The sequence below is a fragment of the Budorcas taxicolor genome, chromosome X, assembly GCF_023091745.1.
Source record: "Budorcas taxicolor isolate Tak-1 chromosome X, Takin1.1, whole genome shotgun sequence".
NCBI lineage: Eukaryota > Metazoa > Chordata > Mammalia > Artiodactyla > Bovidae > Budorcas > Budorcas taxicolor.
In genome coordinates this window covers 99,732,554-99,754,563 of record NC_068935.1, presented here as the reverse complement: position 1 = coordinate 99,754,563, position 22,010 = coordinate 99,732,554, and the positions used below count along the sequence as shown (strand labels likewise).

Genomic DNA, 22,010 nt, shown 5'->3' with positions numbered 1-22,010 from the left:
AGGTCTACTATATCCTTCTACTTCTCTGTATATTCAATCTATTGGCTTTTGAGAGTTTGATATTGAAACTCCAACTAAAAATCTTAATTCATCTACTTTAAAAAATAATTGTAATATATAGTGGAAGTATATGTAAACTTGTTCTGTATTTTCCCAAGTTTCTTGTAAATGTGTTGTCATATTTCCATAATTTAAAAAATTATAAGCAAAAAATTTTAAAATTATTTCATTAAAATATTACCTGGCTGATTACTGAGTTTATGGGCACCCCTTAAATTCTCTACTCAAGACAAGTGCCTCACTTGTTTTATCATAGTCCAGTTCTCTTCATGGTCATTGGGACAACTCAAAACACCTCCAGACATTTCCAAAGGTCTCCCTAGGTTGAGAACCTCTAAAATAGGGGTTTATTTTTCTCATTTAATAGGATGTCCAGAGAGACATGGCTCAGGCCTGAAATGGTAGTCACTTGATGCCATCAGGGCCCTAGATTCCCTTTATCTCTGCTGCATTCACAAGATGGCTGCTATGCCCCGAGGAATTACGTTCTCCTTCCAGACAGGAAAACACAGCAGGAAAAACATATCAGCTAAGCCTGACACTTTTAATTAGAAAAATCACTCTCCCAAGAGCCCCACCCTTTGGCCACCTGATGCAAAGAGCCGACTCATTGGAAAAGACTCTGATGCTGGGAAAGACTGAAGGCAGGAGGAAGAGGGGATGACAGAGGATGAGATGGTTGGATGGCATCACTGACTCGATGAACATGCGTTTGAGCTAGCTCCAGGAGTTGGTGATGGACAGTGAAGCCTGACGTGGTGCAGTCCATGGTGTCGAAAAGAGTCGGACAGGACTGAGCGACTGAACAACCACGACCACCCTAATAAGCTTTAACTCACATGTCATTAGCTAGAAGTGAGCCCAGTGGCCAGCCTTAGCTGTAGGGAGCCTGGGAACACAAAAGTGTGTAAGTGGAGACATCTCCAGCCTGAATAAAACTGGCCTTTTCACCATAAGAATAAAGGGGAGAGTGAAGAAAAGATAAAAGAGCTAGAAATGTCTGCCATGAGGATCACAAATGCTGGCTGTTTTGAGTGACTGCAAATAGTCTCTTCTTTGCTTATAATCTGATGGTCTGCCTGAGCAGAATGTTTTCATGGTCACTTTTAGAATTATGGACAGAAACTGGAATATTATCTCAGGTTGGGCTCCATAGAAGCAGAGTCTGAAACAGGGGTTTAGGTGTGTTTGATTTATTATTAAGGGTATACTATTGGGAGAAACTTGAAACGGAGTGAGAGGAACAGCCAAGGGAAGGGAAATCAGCCAAGGGAGGATGCATTCTCATATGAAATTTTGCCGAGGCTTAATGGACAAGGAGGGCTTCCCTCATGGCTCAGACAGTAAAGAATCTGTCTGCAATGCAGGAGAGCTGGGTTCGATCCTTGGGTCAGGAAGATCCCCTGCAAGAAGGCATGGCAACCAACTCCAGTATTCTTGTCTGGAGAATTCCATATACAGAGGGGACTGGTGGGCTACAATCTATGGGGTCGCAAAGAGTTGGACAAAGCTAAGCAACTAACACTTTACTTTTGTAATGCACAAGGGGCCATGAGCCTAAATCAAACATGACACAGAATCGTTCCATGTTAAAGAAGCTCAGCCTTTCACCATTGACAAATCAGTCAGCCATTTGCTACCCCATCCTATGCTGAAGTAAGTGGCCATGGTAACCTCCCAGGTGAACTCTCTGGGTGATGCAATGTCCACTGGCCGAGAGAACACTCCATCGAGGGTGATAGGAATGAGTTGTTAGCCAAAGCACTTGCTGCACTAGCTGTGGGGGGTGGGGTGCCCGTTGGGGGTGGGGAGGATCAAGAGCACTTACTACGGATATTAATTATGATGCACTTTCCAAAAATCTGCCTTTATTTCTACCCTATATTCTTTGAGAATGTAGCCCTAGATATATTGCTATGATTAAAAGCTGTTGGAAAAACTGATTCAAGTTGAAAGTATCTCATTTTCAAGAAAAACGATTAACAGGTGTTGACTTGTTTTGTTAAGCCACAAATGCCAAAAGCGCTTTATAATTTGCTCTGGGTATTAACCAGGATCCAATCTGTAGTTCACAATCTCACCAGAGCACGTAAATATTTCATAGTCTTAGTGTCTCATTTAAAGCTCAATGAATATTTAATTGAAGTTGACCAACAAAATAACTGAATTATGTTGCATTTAGTTAGGCCTGAAATGAGCAAGCTCTTCATTTTCTCAAGTAGTTTGAGGCTAAAATTATTCCAACTTCATGAAATATTCTACACAATTTTATAAGTAATTAAAAGACTGTAAAATAGACTCAAAAGCACATATTAAATATTGAGAAAAACATGAAATAAAATGAATTTTCAACTTTAAATGCAAGAGAATAGTTTAATGTCTTGTGGCCTACATTATTTATTAGTTGGTGGATTAAACTATTCTCAATACACTCTTTTTGACATAAATAAAAATAGAATCTTTTCTTTGATGCTTGCAAATTAAATATTCTAGAATGATGATGTGCAAACACCTATAAGATTGATATTAACAGGAAACCATGCATGAGCCACTCAAGTAAGTCAGCAGAAAGTGTTTCTGAATCCTAGGTCCAGCATTAAGCAAGGTATATACTAAAAATAATCCAAAACAGAGAAATATTGAGGACTTCACTGGTGGTCAGGTCCAGAGGTTAAGAATCTGCCTGCCAATGCCAGGGACAAGGGTTCAATCCCTGGTCAGGGAACTAAGATCCCACATGCTACAGAGCAACTAAGCCCACATGCTACAACTTCTGAGCTCACACACCACCTCTAGAAAGTCCGTGCAAGATCCCACATGATGCAATGAAGATCCCACACAGCCAAATAAATAAATTTTAAAAAGAGAGAGAGCGAAATATTGGTCCACATTCAAAGTAGAGAAGGTTTCCTAAGAAAGAAGCTTTCCCATGGTCTGTTAAATCTCCATAAGTGTCAGAACTGGACTTCAAAAGAAGTGTGTGCTCTGATTGACCTTAACTTGGATGACATGGAATATGTCACTTCTGCCAAATCTGAAGACATTTTAATTGGAATCAAAGCATTGCCAACCAGTCCCCATGTTAAGGCTGCTAAAAACTACCTGGTAAGTTTAGCATACTAATGTTTGAATTCTTTAGTCCTGAGTTAGTTTCTATTTATAGGACCTAAATAATTGAATAACAAATTCTCGGAAAATAGACCACGGGGCCATGGTGACACAGGGCTGTGTGATAAAACAGAGCATATCCACACAGCTGCCTTGTGGGAAACAACTGGCCACTTTGGGTTTTCTCCCTTTGCTCTTAGTCCCTTTTTAGATATTCAAATGGACTGCCTACTTCAATTGTAAATACCCCAGTATATGTGCATGTGTTATGCACACAAACACACATCACAAAAACTTCAGACTGTTGTCTAATAATGGCACCTCTTTCCTTCACTTCTACAATTCTGGCCCTGTCACCCTTGGTCCTCAAGGATGGGGAACCATAATTAGTATGGAAAAAAGACAAGAAGGCATTTTCCTTTTGCATTCAATGGCACATTCAGAATCACACAAAATTCTTTAGTTAATGACAATTGCTAAGCAAAAGTGGCAGTCTGACTAGACCCTTACTGTCTATAGAAGGACACTATCCTGTCCAGGACAGGAGATAAGAGAATGGTTGATAAGCATTCATCATGAAAGGTGATGAACATTAGGCATCCTGTGACCAATGTGCCTGGTCAGAAACAGAATCAGGGATAACTTTTCTTTGTTTAGAGTACTTTTATGTCATTTCAGATGAACATTTACATTGAGGACTCATTTCCTCAAATCTACTTAATATTTAGGTACATGTAACATTTTAAGACTGCATGTCTCCCAATGTCATGTGACTTACCTGTTTATCGAAAGCTACCCAAGATGGTGATTCAATTCCCATTCCTTTAGGAAATACACTGTATTTTGGCTTTGTATTCTGTCCGAGAAGCAGTTCTCCACCTATTCCTGGTTTATCTTCACTCACCAGCATCCTAACATTGTTGCAAAAGCCCCAGTGTTGAGATTTGTGGAATTTCTTTTTTCCCATCTGTGAACACAAGAAACAACCCAAAATGGCCAAAGTTATTCTTTCTGCCTTTTCATATTTGTTTTAAAAGGTAAACACATTTCCCATCATTTATTTTTCCCATTACAAAATGCAAATTAGAGTGGCAAATAATTATGATCAATCTTCACCATAAACTTGTGCCTCATTTTAAATTCAATTCATTTTAACAAATTCAAAACCTTGAAAAGCAATAAGAACAAACCCAATGCTCCATGCTATTTAAAACATTTCAAAATAACTGTTACTGCAAGTGAACATTTAGGACATTAACTTGCTAATTGGTCTATTCCATTTATTTGCCAAGAATGCAAACAGGGGGGAAAAAAGAAACTTCTCTACTTCAGAGTAAAAAATGTAACAGTTTTCCCACAGAAATTGAAATATTATCTTCATCAAAATGGAGAATAAAATCTTTTCTTCATTAAAGTAAGTGTCACAGGAAATTTGTCAGAGCTGACTTTCTCCTCCTAATTGTAGAACCTTGCCCTCCCTCTTCCCCACTTCCCCCTCACATCTTTTCTGAGGATCTGAGCAGAAAGGGCAAAGCCCAGACAATGCTTCCAAGGATTGGCAAAAATGTGGGCCAACACCAATGTGCATGCACTGCTAGTAGAAAAGTAAAGCAGAAAACTCAATCTGAGGAAAGATATGGTGATACCTAGCAAACTGAAAGGTATATGCTTGCCCAGACACCTAGCATGTCTACTTCTAAATGTCTTCTGTCCCTTACATGGGGAGCTATAAATCAGATTATTTGTTACAGCAGTGTTAGTAAGAGTGAAAAATAGGAAACAATCTAAATGTCTATCAGTAGCAGAAAAGATACCTCAATTGTGTTCTCTTTATAAAATGGAATATAAATACAGAGGTCTAAAATTATATGCATCAATACGGACAAATTTCAAAAACTGTCAACCAAAAAAAAAAGGTAGTAGGACACAAAATTTGATCACTTCATCTTATATATAAAGTCTGGAAATATTCAAAAATACAGGGCTATTTATGGATAATATAAGCATACAAATGATAAGCAGCAAATTCAAATTAATATAATATCCATGATAATACATGATATATGGTATAATAAATATCACATGGTATTTATATGTGATATATTAATATATTTGTTGTATCATATATCATATTATGAACATCCAGGTACACCACAGCCCTGTAGAAAAAAATAGAACATTTCAGATACAATTAAAGCTCTCTCTCATTCCAAGTTCCTGATTTCAATATCTGTAAGTCTGCTTCTGTTTTGTAAATGAATTCATTTGTATGTTTTTTTAAAAATTAGATTCCACATATGAGTGATATCATATGATTATTTGTGGATGAACACACTACTATACATATGACAGATAACCAACAAGGACCTACTGTATAACACAGGGAACTCTACTTGATATTCTGCAGTAACCTATATGAGAAAAGAATATAGAAAAGAATGAACATATGTATCATACATGTATAACTGAATCACTTTGCTATATGTGTGCGTGTGTGTGTGTATGTGTGTGTGTGTCTGCTCAGTCATATTCAACTCTTTGTGACCCAATGGACTGTAGCCCGTCAGGCTCCTCTGTCCATGGAATTTTCCAGGCAAGAATACTGGAGCAGATTGTCATCTTCTCCTCCAGGGGATCTTCCCAACCCAGGGATCAAACCCACATCTCTTGCATCTCCTACATTGGCAGGCGGATTCTTTACCACTGAGCCACCTAGGAAGCCCACCATATATGTAAAACTGAATCACTTTGCTGTGTACCTGAAAGTAACACAATCTTGTAAATCAATTATGCTCCAATAAAAATAAAATATTTAAAAAATAAATATAAGCCCTCCCTCAGAGTTCATGCTCCTTGTCTCCCTCTCCAGAGGTAACAAGTATCCTGAATTTGCTGCTTGAACTTGAATATTTTGCCAGGATTATGTAGATTCAGGGCAATAGCCTCTTGCAAAGCATGATGCATTGGCAGGAAGTCTGAAAAGAAGTTCAAAAATACTTTGTTTTATATCCTGCAACTTTACTATATTCATTGATTAGCTCTAGTAATTTTCTGGTGGAGTCTTTAGGGTTTTCTATGTAGAGGATCATGTCATCTGCAAACAATGAGAGTTTTACTTCTTCTTTCCCAATTCAACCACTTGTAAAAGAATGAAACTAGATCACTTTCTAACACCACACACAAAAATAAACTCATAATGGATTAAAGATCTAAATGTAAGACCAGAAACTATAAAACTCCTAGAGGAGAACATAGGCAAAACACTCTCTGACATAAATCACAGCAGGATCCTCTATGATCCACCTCCCAGAATTCTGGAAATAAAAGCAAAAATAAACAAATGGGATCTAATTAAAATTAAAAGCTTCTGCACAACAAAGGAAAATATAAGCAAGGTGAAAAGACAGCCTTCGGAATGGGAGAAAATAATAGCAAATGAAACAACTGACAAACAACTAATCTCAAAAATATACAAGCAACTTATGCAGCTCAATTCCAGAAAAATAAATGACCCACTCAAAAAATGGGCCAAAGAACTAAATAGACATTTCTCCAAAGAAAACATACGGATGGCTAACAAACACATGAAAAGATGCTCAACATCACTCATTATTAGAGAAATGCAAATCAAAACCACAATGAGGTAACACTTCACACCAGTCAGAATGTCTGCAATCCAAAAATCTGCAAGCAAGAAATGCTGGAGAGGGTGTGGAGGAAAGGGAACCCTCCTACACTGTTGGTGGGAATGCAAACTAGTACAGCCACTATGGAGAACAGTGTGGAGATTCCTTAAAAAATTGCAAATAGAACTGCCATATGACCCAGCAATCCCACTGCTGGGCATACACACCGAGGAAACCAGAATTCAAAGAGACACGTGTACCCCAATTTTCATCACAGCACTGTTTATAATAGCCAGGACATGGAAGCAACCTAGATGTCCATCAGCAGATGAATGGATAAGAAAGCTGTGGTACATATACACAATGGAGTATTACTCAGCCGTTAAAAAGAATACATTTGAATCAGTTCTGTTGAGATGGATGAAACTGGAGCTGATTATACAGGGTGAAGTAAGCCAGAAAGAAAAACACCAATACAGTATACTAACACATATATATGGAATTTAGAAAGATGGCAATGATGACCCTGTATGCAAGACAGCAAAAAAGACACAGATGTGTATAGCGGACTTTTGGACTCAGAGGGAGAGGGAGAGGGTGGGATGATTTGGGAGAACGGCATTGAAACATGTATACTATCATGTAAGAATCGAATCACCAGTCTATGTCCGATGCGGGATACAGCATGCTTGCGGCTGGTGCACGGGGATGACCCAGAGGGATGTTGTGGGGAGGGAGGTGGGAGGGGGGTTCATGTTTGGGATCGCATGTACACCCATGGTGGATTCATGTCAATGTATGGCAAAACCAATACAGTATTGTAAAGTAAAATAAAGTAAAAATAAAAACTTAAAAAAATAAAAATTAAAAAAAATACTTTGTTTTAAGGCAACCTATGAAATGGGATAAAATGTTTGCAAATAATATACATGAAAAAGAATTAATATCCAAAATATAGCCAGAACTCATACAACTCAATAACAAAAAATCTGATTAAAAAATGGACAAAGGATGTGAACACATATTTTTCCAAAGAAGATATTCAACTGGCCAACAGGTACATAAGAAGATGTATAACATCACTAATCATCAAGGAAATGCAAATCAAATCCATAATGAGATACCACCTCACACCTGTTAGGATGGCTATTTTGTCAAAAAGGTAAGAAGTAACAACTGTTGGCAAGGATGTGGAGAGAAGGGAACCCTTGTGCACTGGTGGTGAGAATATTTATCGATGTAGCCACTATGGAAAATAGTATGGAAGTTCCTTTAAAAATTAAAAATAGAACTGCCACATGACTCAGCAATTCTACTTCTGGGTATTTATTCAAAGAAAATAAAAATACTAACTTGAAAAGATATGTACACCCCATGTCCATCTGTAGCATTATTTACAATAGCCAAAAGAGAAACAACCTAAAGTGGCTACTGACAGATGAATTAATATTATTATATTATTCAGCCATAAAAAAGAATGAAAACCTGCCACTTGCAGCAACATGGATGAACCCTAAGGGCATAACACTAAGTGAAATGTCAGACAGAGAAAAACAAGTATCATATGATTGCACCTATATGTGGAATCTTAAAAAGAATAAAAAATAAACAAGCTCATAGATACAGAGAACCGACTGGTGGTTGCCAGAGGTGGAGGGTGGGGGTGGGCAAAATGGGTGAAGGTGATCAAAATGTACAAACGTTCAATTATAAAATAAATAAGTCATGGGGATGTAATACACAGCATCGTGACTATAGTTAATACTGTACTATTGGTATATATTTGAGAGTGTCAAATAGAGTAAATCTGGAAAATTCTCATCACCAGAAAACAAAAAAACCTCGTAACTATTGTGTGATAGTAGATGCTAACCAGACTTATTGTGATCATTTTGTAATATATACAAAGATGGAATCATTACATTTTATACCTGCAACTAATATAATGTTATATAAAGAAGGCTGAGCACTGAAGAATTGATGCTTTTGAACTGTGGTGCTGGAGAAGACTCTTGAGAGTCTCTTGGACAGCAAAGAGATCAAACTAGTCAATCCTAAAGGAAATCAACCCTGAATACTCATTGGAAGGACTGATGCTGAAGCTCCAATACTTTGGCCACCTGATGCAAAGAGCCGACTCATTGGAAAAGACACACTAATGCTGGGAAAGACTGAGGGCAGGAAGAGAAGGGGGTGGCAGAGGATGAAATAGTTGGATGGCATCATCAACTCAATGGAAATAAGTCTGAGCAAACTCTGGGAGATAGTGAAGGACAAGGAGGTCTGGTGTGCTGCAGTCCATGGGGTCACAAAAAATCGGACATGACTTAGCCTCTGAACAACAATGACAAATTAATATTAATAAAAATTAAATACCCCAAAATTAAAAGGAAAATATAAGACCTCATTTTTTCTTATAGTGAAGGCAGCCTGGAAGAACAGGGAAGGGCTTGAGTAGCCTTGCTCAGGAGAGTCGGGGCCACACAGATGCCCCAGGAAGAACAACCCAGGCAGAAGGCTGCTGGAGGAAAGCTAGAGGCAGTGGTTAGGAAGGTGACTGGCAGCCTGGCTCTGTCCCATAATCCATTGCCACAACCTCCACCACCACCCCACTCCCCTCTGACACACACTCATACACAACACTCATAAGTGAGTGAGTGGACTTTACCATAAGTCAGTCCCAAATCACCATAGCAAAGCAAAAGCTGGGTTGGTTAAAATGAATGGTGGAATAACACTGAATTTTATAATAATGTCCCTCTTTCAAAGCAAGTATTTTGGGTAATCACAAACTCATCTCAGGTCAAACCAACAAATGTTTGTTAAACATTTACTATATTCCTAACTTTGTGCCAGATACGCATGCATGCATGCAAAGTTGCTTAGTCATGTCCAACTCTTTGCAACCCCATGGACTGTAGCCCACCAGGCTCCTCTGTCCATGGGATTCTCCAGGCAAGAACACTGGAGTGGGTTGCTGTGCCCTCCTCCAGGGAATCTTCCCGACCCAAGGATCAAACCCAGTCTCCTGTGGCTCCTGCATTGGCAGGCAGGTTCTTTACCACTAGTGCCACCTGGGAAGCCTTGTGCCAGATATAGTATTTAAAATAAGCATAAAACTCAGCCGTGCCTTGAAGAGGAAACCCACCATCTGGCTGAGGAGTCAAGATTTAGATAACTAAAACAACTAGAAAGCAGTAGACTTCCATTTTTGACCACTTACCATGAGCTATACCATTTGCATACACGCTCAGTCGCTCAGTTGTCTCCAACTCTTTGCAACCCCGTGGACTATAGCCTGCCAGGCTCCTCTGTCCATGGGATTTTCCAGGCAAGAATACTGGAGTGGGTTGCCATTTCCTCCTCCAGGGGATATTCCTGACCCAGGGATCGAACCCACATCTCTTGAGTCTCCTGAATTGGCAGGAAGATTCTTTATCACTCCGCCACCTGGGAATCTTTCTATGCATTACCTAATTTTGCCATCTCAAAACTATGTGATAGGCATTATTACAGCCATTTTACAGAGGCAGAGACAAGTTGACTAGCACACCCATGGTTATATGGTAAATATTGGAGTCTGCATCTGAATCTAAGCTCATTGACCCTAATCTCTGGTAAGTCTATTTACCCTGAGCCATAAACTGATGGGCTGGAGTAATAGTGTTGAGGTCCTTCAGGTAGCTGGATACTGTCTTGAGCCTGGAGAAATGGGATGAATTGGACAGGAGAAGAGGGAAATAGGAACCCTAATGCTCTGCTGATGGGACAGTTAACTATCATTCTGGAAAGCAATGTGGTACTACTTGGCAAAACTAGGGATGTGTATTCCCTGTGATTCAAGAATCTTACTCCTGGATATGTATCTCAGAGAAATTCTCACAGTAGCCAATAAATGGAGACATATGACAATGTGTAATGGTACAGTAGGTCATCTACATACAAACAAGTTCCATTCAAAGAGCACATTCATAAGTCCAATTTGTAAGTCCAACAAAGTAAGTCTGTAAGTCTAAGCTACAATTTCACTCATGCCTAGTGTTGACAGAACACACATTCACATCTTTGAAAGTCCACAACTTGAAGGGTTGTACATATGGGACATACTATATTTTGGGAAAGTTGGAGACAACCTCGATAAATATGTTGATGAAACAGATAAGAAAATATGGCTTCATGGATAAGTACACTATGGTGGATCTTCATATCATTTCACTTCTTTGAAGCAATAAACCAGACGTATGTAGGCTATCATAATAAATGACCGTAGATGTCATAGATGAAACAACAGAAACTAATTTCTCACAGTTCTGGAGCCTGGGAAGTCTAAGACAAGAGTGCTGGCCAATTCAGTTGCCCAGTGAGGGTTCTATTCTTGCCTTGAAGACTGCCAATGTCTCCCTGTGTCCTCACAGGGCAGTGAGAGAGACAGCAAGCTCTCTGGTGTCTCTTCTCATAAGGGTATGAATTTCATTATGGGGGCCCCATCCTCATGATCTCATCTAAACCTAATGACCTCATCTCTAAACACCATCACACTGGGGGGTTAGGGTTCAACATATGGATTTGGGAAGGACACATAGCATTGGAGAGAGAAGGAAATGGCAACCCACTCCAGTGTTCTTGCCTGGAGAATCCTGTGGACAGAGGAGCCTGGTGGGCTGCCGTCTATGGGGTCGCACAGAGTTGGACACGACTGAAGCGACTTAGCAGCAACACAGCACTGGATGTACATATAGCAACATAGATTCTTAAAACATACTGTTGAGTGAAAAATGGTATCTGCAGCACACTATATCATTTACACATTTAAAAAAAACAACACTATATATTTTGCAAGAACACACAGAGATTTAAGAATGTGCATCAGGACTTCCCTGGTGGTCAGTGGATAAGAATCCACCTGCCATTGCAGAGGATACAGGTTCAATCCTTGATCCGGGAAGATCCCACCCGCCATGAAGCAACTAAGCCTGTATGCCACAACCACTGAGCCTGTGCTTTAGAGCCCACAAGCCGCAACTACTAAGCCTGTGTGCCACAACTACTGAAGGCCACATACCCTAGTGCCTCCACTTGAGCTGAAATTACTGAAGCCTGGGCACCTAGAGCCTATGCTTTGCAACAAGATAAGCCACGGCAATGAGAAGCCTGTGCACCACAATGAAGAGTAGCCCCCAACTGCCACAGCTAGAGAAAGCCAGCACACAGCAACAAGGACACAGCACAGCCAAAAATAAAATTAATTTTTTTTAAATGTGCATCAAATGTGCTTCTGCATTTAAATGTGCATCTGTATGGAAGCCTATATAAAGTTGAAAGGGAAAGAGATTAAGGATTGGGAATGATAAGGAATAAAAATACATAAAACAAGAGAGAGACCTTGCACAAATCAATGGTGGCATTGTGTCATAAATGAAGGAATATAATTAATTCACCTCTTTCCACCTGACATTAAAAAAAAGGATGGATTCGAATGAGAAGTGAGAAGCAGGCAGGTGAGGTTAGCTGCTAGTGCAGCTAAGCAGGTACAAGGTGAGAGAAAAAGGCCTGAAGAGGGTAAATACAATGGGAATGGGAAGGAAAGGGCATCATATGGGACAGAACCTTCAAACCATCATTGAGGAAGGGCAAGTTTGATTGTTTCTTTTCCCAGATCATTTCAGACTGATACTTTTATAGACTACAATAAAATTAATTATAAAAATTTGAAATAAAAACAAATACATAAAAACTTACAAGCTCACTGATCACACCCTCAGATATCATGGCAAGGTCAATTTGCTACAGAAGTTTCTAAAGACTCTCAGTGTCACAGATACACACCACACTTGGAGAAGCACTGCTACAGTAGACATTGGGTAAAGAAACCAACATGTGTGAGTGGGTGTGTTAAGAAAGAAAGAGACATGGGAGGTGACTTGCAAGTTTCATGCCAGCCTCACTTCCACTTGGGAAGGGGTAAGAAGGAGAGCAGAAATATCAATAAGGACAACAAAGTACTTCTATCACCTGGCTTCTTAGCCTATATATTGCTGCAGCTCCCAAATATGGATGTAACAGCATTGGCTGAGCTTCTCATTTCTGAAATTTCTGAAGGAAACTAAAGCACTGGATTGAGCCTGAAGAGCCCTCAGCAAGGCTGGCCTTCCCTTTCCTGGTCACCATCACAGCAGCAAGGCAAAGAGAAGAGACTGGAAGAAGCAAAGGGCTTCCCCCACCATACATCTACACAAGTGCTATGAACTCTTGTCAGTACATTTCTGTCCAGCTAGTGACAATGACTAAGTATATCATACAAGGGGGCCTTTTTCTGTAAACTACCAGTGAGATGAAAACTGAAGAGAAATCACAATGCCTAAAGTTTAGAACGTAGTTCAATCAAGTTCCTGCTAAATTGATGAGCAATTTCTCTATGCAGACTATTAGCTAGATATTGTCAAATATTTTAAACTCTTTTGCTAAGTAAAATCAAGTCAGCCAGACAAGATTCTTGAATACTTTTAACATGAAAGGAACTATTACTAAATGCTTTCCAAAACTCTTGATTTGTGAGTTGTGAATTCACACATCCAAACCCCAATCAACAACAATATACCTATGCTTCCTTAAGTTCAATGATGTCAATTTCCATTGACATCATTATTTTCATCAGCACAGCATGCAAAAATTCCATTTCTGTACTATCAGAATATTAACTTGAAATTTCAATTCAAAATTCTATAGCTCAGAAACTAATTGCTTGGAGTATTTGTTTGGTGTGATATAAAAGTACATAGGAACCTGTTTCAAATGTTTGCCCCTCCCAACACACACATACATATACACAAGCTTGAGATTTGCCATTACAATCTCTTAGGATCAGATGTCAACCTGCCCTATGCCATGGTAGCTGTGAAATGGTGCTCAATCTCAGTGTAAAGAGATTAGGCAAATGTTTTAGCAAATGATAACATCAGGAACATATTATCCGCAGACCCAGTGTTCCTTGATACCTTAACTCCTTGGGTCCCATCACACTTACAGTGCCACCACCAGAAAGGGAGCAGCCAAAGCCAGACTCTCCTTGATGTTTCACATCACATTAATAACTGGTACCACCACCCCTTCTCTGTTGCTAGAGACTGGAAGAGCAGTCTATCACATGATTGAATTGATTAGTAAATAATCGTAAGTTGCCAGGCCCACCATAAAAACCATAAAGCTAACCCAAACTAAGAAGCAGGTTATAATCACTAGTATTGGGAGTTGTTTATGCATGTATAATCTCTTTCAGAGCTCCAGCACATCAGAGTCTCTTTGTTTCTACCTAGACTGCATCCAAAGCCCAGATGCTTGACAACCTTGCTATGACCAAAGCAAGAAGAATAAGGTGTCTGGTAAGAACCTGACAGGTCATTAGGGCCACCATTAGTTAGAAGCGCATCTTTGCACATGTAAATACCATTCTCATAGCCAAAAGCTGACATGTGTGGCAGTCCTCTAAGTACTTTAGAAGTGATACATTCTTTTAATTATCAGAAAAAAATCTCTGAGTAAAGATGGGGATACTCAAGAACAGAGTTTAAGTAATTTGCCCAACGCCAGTCAACTAATAGAAATAGTGAATCCAGGATGAAAACTCAATGCCTGAGCCCACAAATATTAGGCCTTACATTGTGTGTGCCCTCTTAGAGAAAAGGAATAGATCTCCCCCTGCTTAAGTCATCAGGGTTGAATTACCACTTTTGCTTTTGACAAAGGTAATAACAAAAACAACCACCATGATGTGGGAGGGAGGGAACAGATCAGACAATTGGACCTAGACTCAATCTCTTAAAAGCAGAATAGGTATTAGAGAGTACTACAGATACCCTTTTAGAGCCACCAGAAGTTACTAAAAATTCAGGGCCTGAAGAGAACCAGTTAATATTTAATATTTTAATATATGTCAACAAAACTTACTTTTCTAACTACTTTTTGAGGTTGGTGGAAAATCTGATACCAAATTACCTAAAACTATCATTCATTTTTACATTTATTTATTTATTATAATTGGAGGATAATTACTTTACAATATCAGGATGGTTTTTGCCATACATCAACATGAATTGGCCATAGGATACATGTGTCCCCCTCCATCCTGAACCCTCCTCCCACCTCTCTCCTCACCCTATCCCTTCAGGTTGTCACAGAGCACTGGCTTCGGGTGCCTTGCATCATACATCAAACACACTGCTTATCTATTTTACATATGGTAATATATATGTAAAACTGTCATTCTTAGGTGGACTTCCCAGGTGGCTCAGTGATAAAGAATCCACTCATCAATGCAGGAGACGCAAGAGAAGTGGGTTTAATCTCTGGGTCAGGAAGATCCCCTGGAGGAGGAAATGGCAACCCACTCCAGTATTCTTGCCTGAAAAGTCCCAAAGACAGAGGAGCCTGGCAGGGTACACAGTCCATGGGGTAATACACACACACACACATACACACACACACATCATTCATAGGTAGTCCTGTCTGACTAGATTTGGGACTAGTTTGTTTCTGTTCCATGAATAGATTGTTTTTTAGCTCTCTCTTCAGAGCATATTTATTTTAGAAATTCATTTTCTCTTTTCTTCTTTTCTGTATTTTTATAGAGAAAAAGAAGTAATTGAGCAAATCCTATGAACCTCCCAGAGAAAATAATAACAAAATTGCCTTGGGTAGAGCTCAGGACCAGAGGAGCATGAAAGCTATCATTACTTATTAATAAAGCTAAATCACTCAAAAAGAAACCCCAAATGTGAAAATTTTAAAAAGTCATGTCAAAGAAAACTTCAAATATTTTTAAACTAATTTTTTTCTCTTTCCAAACCTAACCTGGAAAAATGTTATGCTCATGATTCTCAGCCATCAACTCAATGTAACAATAAGGTTGGTTCTATATATTGAATAATGTTGTGCAGCCCTTCCTCAGAAAACACTTCTTATTTCCCTCTAAATAATTAAACTCAGAGCACCAATCAATAAAAAGAATTCTAAAGACTTCCACCAAAGTCAGTTAACATCACTGGCTCATTGTAGCTGATTACTACAGGCATGCATGCTAAGTTGCTTCAGTTCAGTTCAGTTGAGTTCAGTAGCTCAGTCGTGTCCGACTCTGTGACCCCAAGAACTGCAGCACGCCAGGCCTCCCTGTCCATCACCAACTCCCAGAGTTCACTCAAACTCACGTCTTCCAAGTTGGTGATCCCATCCAGCCATCTCATTCTGTCGCTCCTTTCTTCTCCTACCCCCAATCCCTCCCAGCATCAGAGTCTTTTCCAGTGAGTCAACTCTTCACATGAGGTGGTCAAAGTACTGGAGTTTCAGCTTTAGCATCATTCCTTCCAAAGAACACCCAGGACTGATCTCCTTTAGAATGGACTGGTTGGATCTCCTGGCAATCCAAGGGACTCTCAAGAGTCTTCTCCAACATCACAGTTTAAAAGCATCAATTCTTTGGCACTCAGCTTTCCTCACAGTCGAACTCTCACATCCATACATGACCACAGGAAAAACCATAGCCTTGACTAGACAGACCTTTGTTGGCAAAGTAATCTCTCTGCTTTTCAATATGCTATCTACGTTGGTCATAACTTTCCTTCCAAGGAGTAAGCGTCTTTTAATTTCATGGCTGCAATCACCATCTGTAGTGATTTTAGAGCCCCCAAAATAAAGTCTGACACTGTTTCCACTGTTTCCCCTTCTATTTCCCATGAAGTGATGGGACCGGATGCCATGATTTTCATTTTCTGAATGTTGAGCTTTAAGCCAAGTTTTTCACTCTCCTCTTTCACTTTCATCAAGAAGCTTTTTAGTTCCTCTCACCGTCTGCCATAAGGGTGATGTCATCTGCATATCTGAGGTTATTGATATTTCTTCCAGCAGTCTTGATTCCAGCTTGTGCTTCTTGCAGCCCAGCGTTTCTCATGATGTCTGCATAGAAGTTAAATAAGCAGGGTGACAATATACAGCCTTGACGTATTCCTTTTCCTATTTGGAACCAATCTGTTGTTCCATGTCCAGTTCTAACTGTTGCTTCCTGACCTGCATATAGGTTTCTCAAGAGGCAGGTCAGGTGGTCTGGTATTCCCATCTGTTTCAGAACTTTCCACAGTTTATTGTGATCCACACAGTCAAAGGCTGTGGCATAGTCAATAAAGCAGAAATAGATGTTTTTCTGGAACTCTCTTGCTTTTTCCATGATCCAGCAGATGTTGGCAATTTGATCTCTGGTTCCTCTGCCTTTTCTAAAATCAGCTTGAACATCAGGAAGTTCACAGTTCACGTATTGCTGAAGCCTGGCTTGGAGAATTTTGAGCATTACTTTACTAGCGTGTGAGATGAGTGCAATTGTGTGGTAGTTTGAGCATTCTTTGGCATTGCCTTTCTTTGGGATTGGAATGAAAACTGACCTTTTCCAGTCCTGTGGCCACTGCTGAGTTTTCCAAATTTGCTGGCATATTGAGTGCAGCACTTTCACAGCATCATCTTTCAGGATTTGAAATACCTCAACTGAAATTCCATCACCTCCACTAGCTTTGTTCATAGTGATGCTTTCTAAGGCCCACTTGACTTCACATTCCAGGATGTCTGGCTCTAGGTGAGTGATCACACCATCATGATTATCTGGGTCGTGAAAGATCTTTTTTGTACAGTTCTTCTGTGTATGTTGTTACATCTTCTTAATAGCTTCTGCTTCTGTTAGGTCCATACCATTTCTGTCCTTTATCGAGCCCATCTTTGCATGAAATGTTCCCTTGGTATCTCTAATTTTCTTGAAGAGATCTCTAGTCTTTCCCATTCTGTTGTTTCCCTCTATTTCTTTGCACTGATCGCTGAGGAAGGCTTTCTTATCTCTTCTTGCTATTCTTTGGAACTCTGCATTCAGATGCTTATATCTTTCCTTCTCTCCTTTGCTTTTCGCTTCTCTTCTTTTCACAGCTATTTGTAAGGCCTCCCCAGACAGCCATTTTGCTTTTTTGCATTTCTTTTCCATGGGGATGGTCTTGATCCCTGTCTCCTGTACAATGTCACGAACCTCAGTTCATAGTTCATCAGGCACTCTATCTATGAGATCTAGTCCTTTAAATCTATTTCTCACTTCCACTGTATAATCATAAGGAATCTGATTTAGGTCATACCTGAATGGTCTAGTGGTTTTCCCTACTTTCTTCAATTTGAGTCTGAATTTGGCAATAAGGAGTTCATGATCTGAGGCACATTCAGCTCCAGGTCTTGTTTTTGCTGACTGTATAGAGCTTTTCCATCTTTGGCTGCAAAGAATATAATCAATCTGATTTTGGTGTTGACCATCCAGTGATGTCCATGTGTAGAGTCTTCTCTCGTGTTGTTGGAAGAGGGTGTTTGCTATGACCAGTGCATTCTCTTGGCAAAACTCTATTGGCCTTTGCCCTGCTTCATTCTGTATTCCAAGGCCAAATTTGCCTGTAATTCCAGGTGTTTCCTGACTTCCCACTTTTGCATTCCAGTCCCCTATAATGAAAAGGACATCTTTTTTGGGTGTTAGTTCTAAAAGGTCTTGTAGGTCTTCATAGAACCATTCAACTTCAGCTTCTTCAGCATTACTGGTTGGGGCATAGACTTGGATTACTGTGATATTAAATGGTTTGCCTTGGAGATGAACAGAGATCATTCTGTCATTTTTGAGATTGCATCCAAGTACTGCATTTCGGACTCTTTTGTTGACCATGATGGCTACTGCATTTCTTCTAAGGGATTCCTGCCCACAGTAGTAGATATAAGCACCATAGATAGTAGTAGTAGTAGATAGTAGTAGATATAAGCAATGGATCGTGTGGCAGAAGTGCACCGGCTGTGACAGACCTCGCAGAAGCGTGGCTGAGAGGAGCTACCCCCTGTCCAAGGCCAGGCGCAGCAGCCGGGAGGAGCTACCCCATGCCCGAGGTCAGGGGTGGCAGCCGAAAGGAGCAACCCCACATCCGAGCAGCGGTGGCTGCACATGCACAGGAGAGCCAAAAGGAGCTACTCTACATTCAAGGTCAGGAGGAGCGGTGGTGAGGAGATACCCCTCGTCCAAGGTAAGGAGCAGCAGTGAAGAGATACCCCACGTCCAAGGTAAGAGAAACCCAAGTAAGATGGTAGGTGTTGCGAGAGGGCATCAAGGGCAGACACACTGAAACCATAATCATTGTGCTTCAGTCATGTCCAACTCTTTGCCACCCTATGGACTACAGCCCACCAGGCTCCTCTGTCCATGGGATTCTCCAGGCAAGAATACTGGAGTGGGTTGTCATACCGTGCTCCAGGGGATCTTCCCAACCCAGGGATCGAACCCACATCTTTTAACTCTCCTGCATTGGCAGGCGGGTTCTTTACCACTGGTGCTACCTGGGAAGTCCCTAGCAGATTAGTACATCCATTCCCAAATTCCTTCTCCCTTGCTGGACTCCATTTAAAAGCTAGATAAAGCTAAACACTCCACTTGCTTCCTCAGCCTCCTTTTCAGAGTTCTGTTCTGGGATTCTGGAAAAGGCTTTTGTCCTCTTAAGCCAAGGAACAAATACAAGTGATGCTGCCTCTAGCTCACTTTTTCTTGCCTTGAGATATATACATAATGTCTGGAGCTACACAGCAGCCATCTTGGGATCATGGCAGGAAGGTGGGTAGGACTGCAGAGATCCTGGCTCAAAGTAGAGCCTTTAAATGTGTGCCAGTAGCCACCTACCTCCAGACTCCCTGCTTGGTGAAAAAAATAAACCCCTTCTTGTTTAAGCCTCTGTTCGTCAGGTATTCCATTACTTGCAATGTAAAGTATTACAAATTAATGCATTTAGTCTTTAAAAGCTTGCTTTAATGCCCTTTTTAAACAGAATAAGATTATTAATTGATCTTATGTAAAGCATATGGGTTTCCCAGATTGCTCAGTAGTATAGAATCCGCCTGCCAATGCAGGAGACGCAGTAGACGTGGGTTGGATCCCTGGGTCAGGAAGATCCCCTGGAGGAGGAAATGGCAACCCACTCCAGTATTCCTGCCTGGAGAATCCTATGGACAGAGGAGACTGGCAGGCTAAAGTCCATGAGGAAGCAGAGCTGGACACAAATGAGCAACTAACACACACACATATTACTACAGGAATAAAAACAGTGTGACATTGGCAGAAGGATAGACATAGATCAAAGGAACAGAATAGAGAACAGAATGAAACCCACACAAATATGCTCAAATGATTTTTTTTTTACAAAGTTGTAAAAGCAATTAAATGGTGGAAGTCTAGCCTTTTCAACAAATGAATCTCGACCTAAATTTCACACTTTGTACAAAAATTAATTCAAAACAGTTCACAGACTTGCACAGAAAGTGTTAAACTACAAAGATTTTAGGAAAAAGTATAGGAAAAAAACTTCAGAATCTAGGGCTGGGCAGAGAGCTCTTAGGCTTACTATTGAAGTGTGGCCCATAAAGGGAAAAAATTTGATAAATTAGAGTTGATTAAAACTTGAAATTTTCTTTTGCTCTGCAAAAGACAGTTAATAGGACAAAAAGACAAGCTACAGATTGGAAGAAAAAAAAAAGGTGCAAACCACATCTTAGAGAAAGGGCTAGTATCTAGAATGTATAAAGAATTCTTAAAACTCAACAGTTAAACAAAACAATCCAATTAGAAACAGGCAAGACATAAAAAGACATTTCACCAAGGTAGATATACAGATGGCAAATAAGCACATGAAAAGATATTCAACTCATTAGCCATCAGAGAAATGACAACTCAAGCTAGAATGAGATATCTCTACACACCTATCGAGATAACTGAAATGAAAAACAGTGACAACACTAAATGCTAACTAAGATGCAGAGAAACGAGATCACTCATACACTGTTGCTGGACTGTAAAATGGTACATTTGCTCTCAAAAACAGCTTGCTAGGTTTTTTAAATAAAACTAAACAGGCAGTTATCATAAGATCCAGCAATTGCACTCTCAGGCATCTATCCCAGAAAATGAAAACACATGTCCACACAAAAACCTGTACATGAATATTTGTAACAGCTTTATTCATAACAACCAAAAGCTGGAAATAGGCAAGAACTTCTTCAACAGGTAAACTGTTAAAGAAACTGTGGTACACACACAGAGTACTACTCAGCAATGGAAATGAACAACTGATACATGCAACTACCTGGATAAAACTCCAGAGAATTATGCCGAGTGAGAAAAAAAATAATCCCAAGGGGTACATACTTTATGATTTCATTTATGTAATATTTAAAAGTAATAAAATTTTAGAAATGGAGAACAGGGGTTAGGGAAGCAATGGGGAAGAGCAGGACCAAGAGTTGGGGTAAAGGGTCGGGGGAGGCTGATGGGAAGGAAGGAAGTATGATTATAAAAGAGCAATAGGAGAGATCTTTGTGATAACAGGAGGGATCCTTGTGATAATGAAACTGTTCTGCACATTCACTGTCAAGATGGCCACAGTAACCGACACATGTGATGAACTGTGGCGATAAAATGCACACATGCAAATGAGTACAAGTATTAATAAAACTGGGAAAATCTGAATAAGATCGACAGATTATATTAACGTTAATATCCTGGTTGTGCTACTATAGTAGTTTTGCAATATATTACCAATGGGAAAGTGGGTAAAGTATACACAGGATCTCTCTGTATTGTTTCTGATAGCTGCATGTAAATCTACAATCATCTCCATAAAAATTTCCATTAACAATAAAAGGCAAGAGAGGGTTTACTTTCCTTAGTAACAAGGCGAGTTTCTACTCAGGTGCCTTTTATAAGGTATTAAGTATGAACATGAATACAGATGAGCAATGAATGACTGACGTCTCACAGAAACGAGATGAAACACGGTCCTATAAATGACAATACAAACATCTCTGTTTCAAATACCAAAGGCAAGTGAAGAAGAGAAGGTGGTCTAAATTAACCATTCAGCCATGTGAACTGACCTGATAGCCCCCCAAACTCCAGCAGTTCATGACCATTCCCTTCTTTGGAATGCCAAACATGTAGTCAGAAAAGCAAAGAATCTGTTTGGTCTTCAACTGGCCAAACTTATCACTTTGTCATAATGGAGTTCCCAGGTCAAAACTGGGCATTCTAGGGCTTTGGTTAATGAGAGAGTGAAAATGTCTGCCTCTCCTTTCTTTTTTGCTTCGGGGAATCCCCCCTACAAAGTTGACTCTGCCCTTCCTACAATG

The 22,010-nt window shown here is 39.9% G+C and overlaps 1 protein-coding gene across 1 annotated transcript in view; it reads right to left on the bottom strand.

Annotated features, from left to right (window-relative positions):
- Window positions 1-22,010, bottom strand: part of EFHC2 (EF-hand domain containing 2) — a 232,816-nt gene that overhangs the window by 188,608 nt on the left and 22,198 nt on the right. The window contains exon 2 of the mRNA XM_052662724.1: window positions 3,947-4,135. Within this exon, the coding sequence (XP_052518684.1) occupies window positions 3,947-4,135 (189 nt within the window). The remainder of the gene's footprint in view (window positions 1-3,946; window positions 4,136-22,010) is intronic.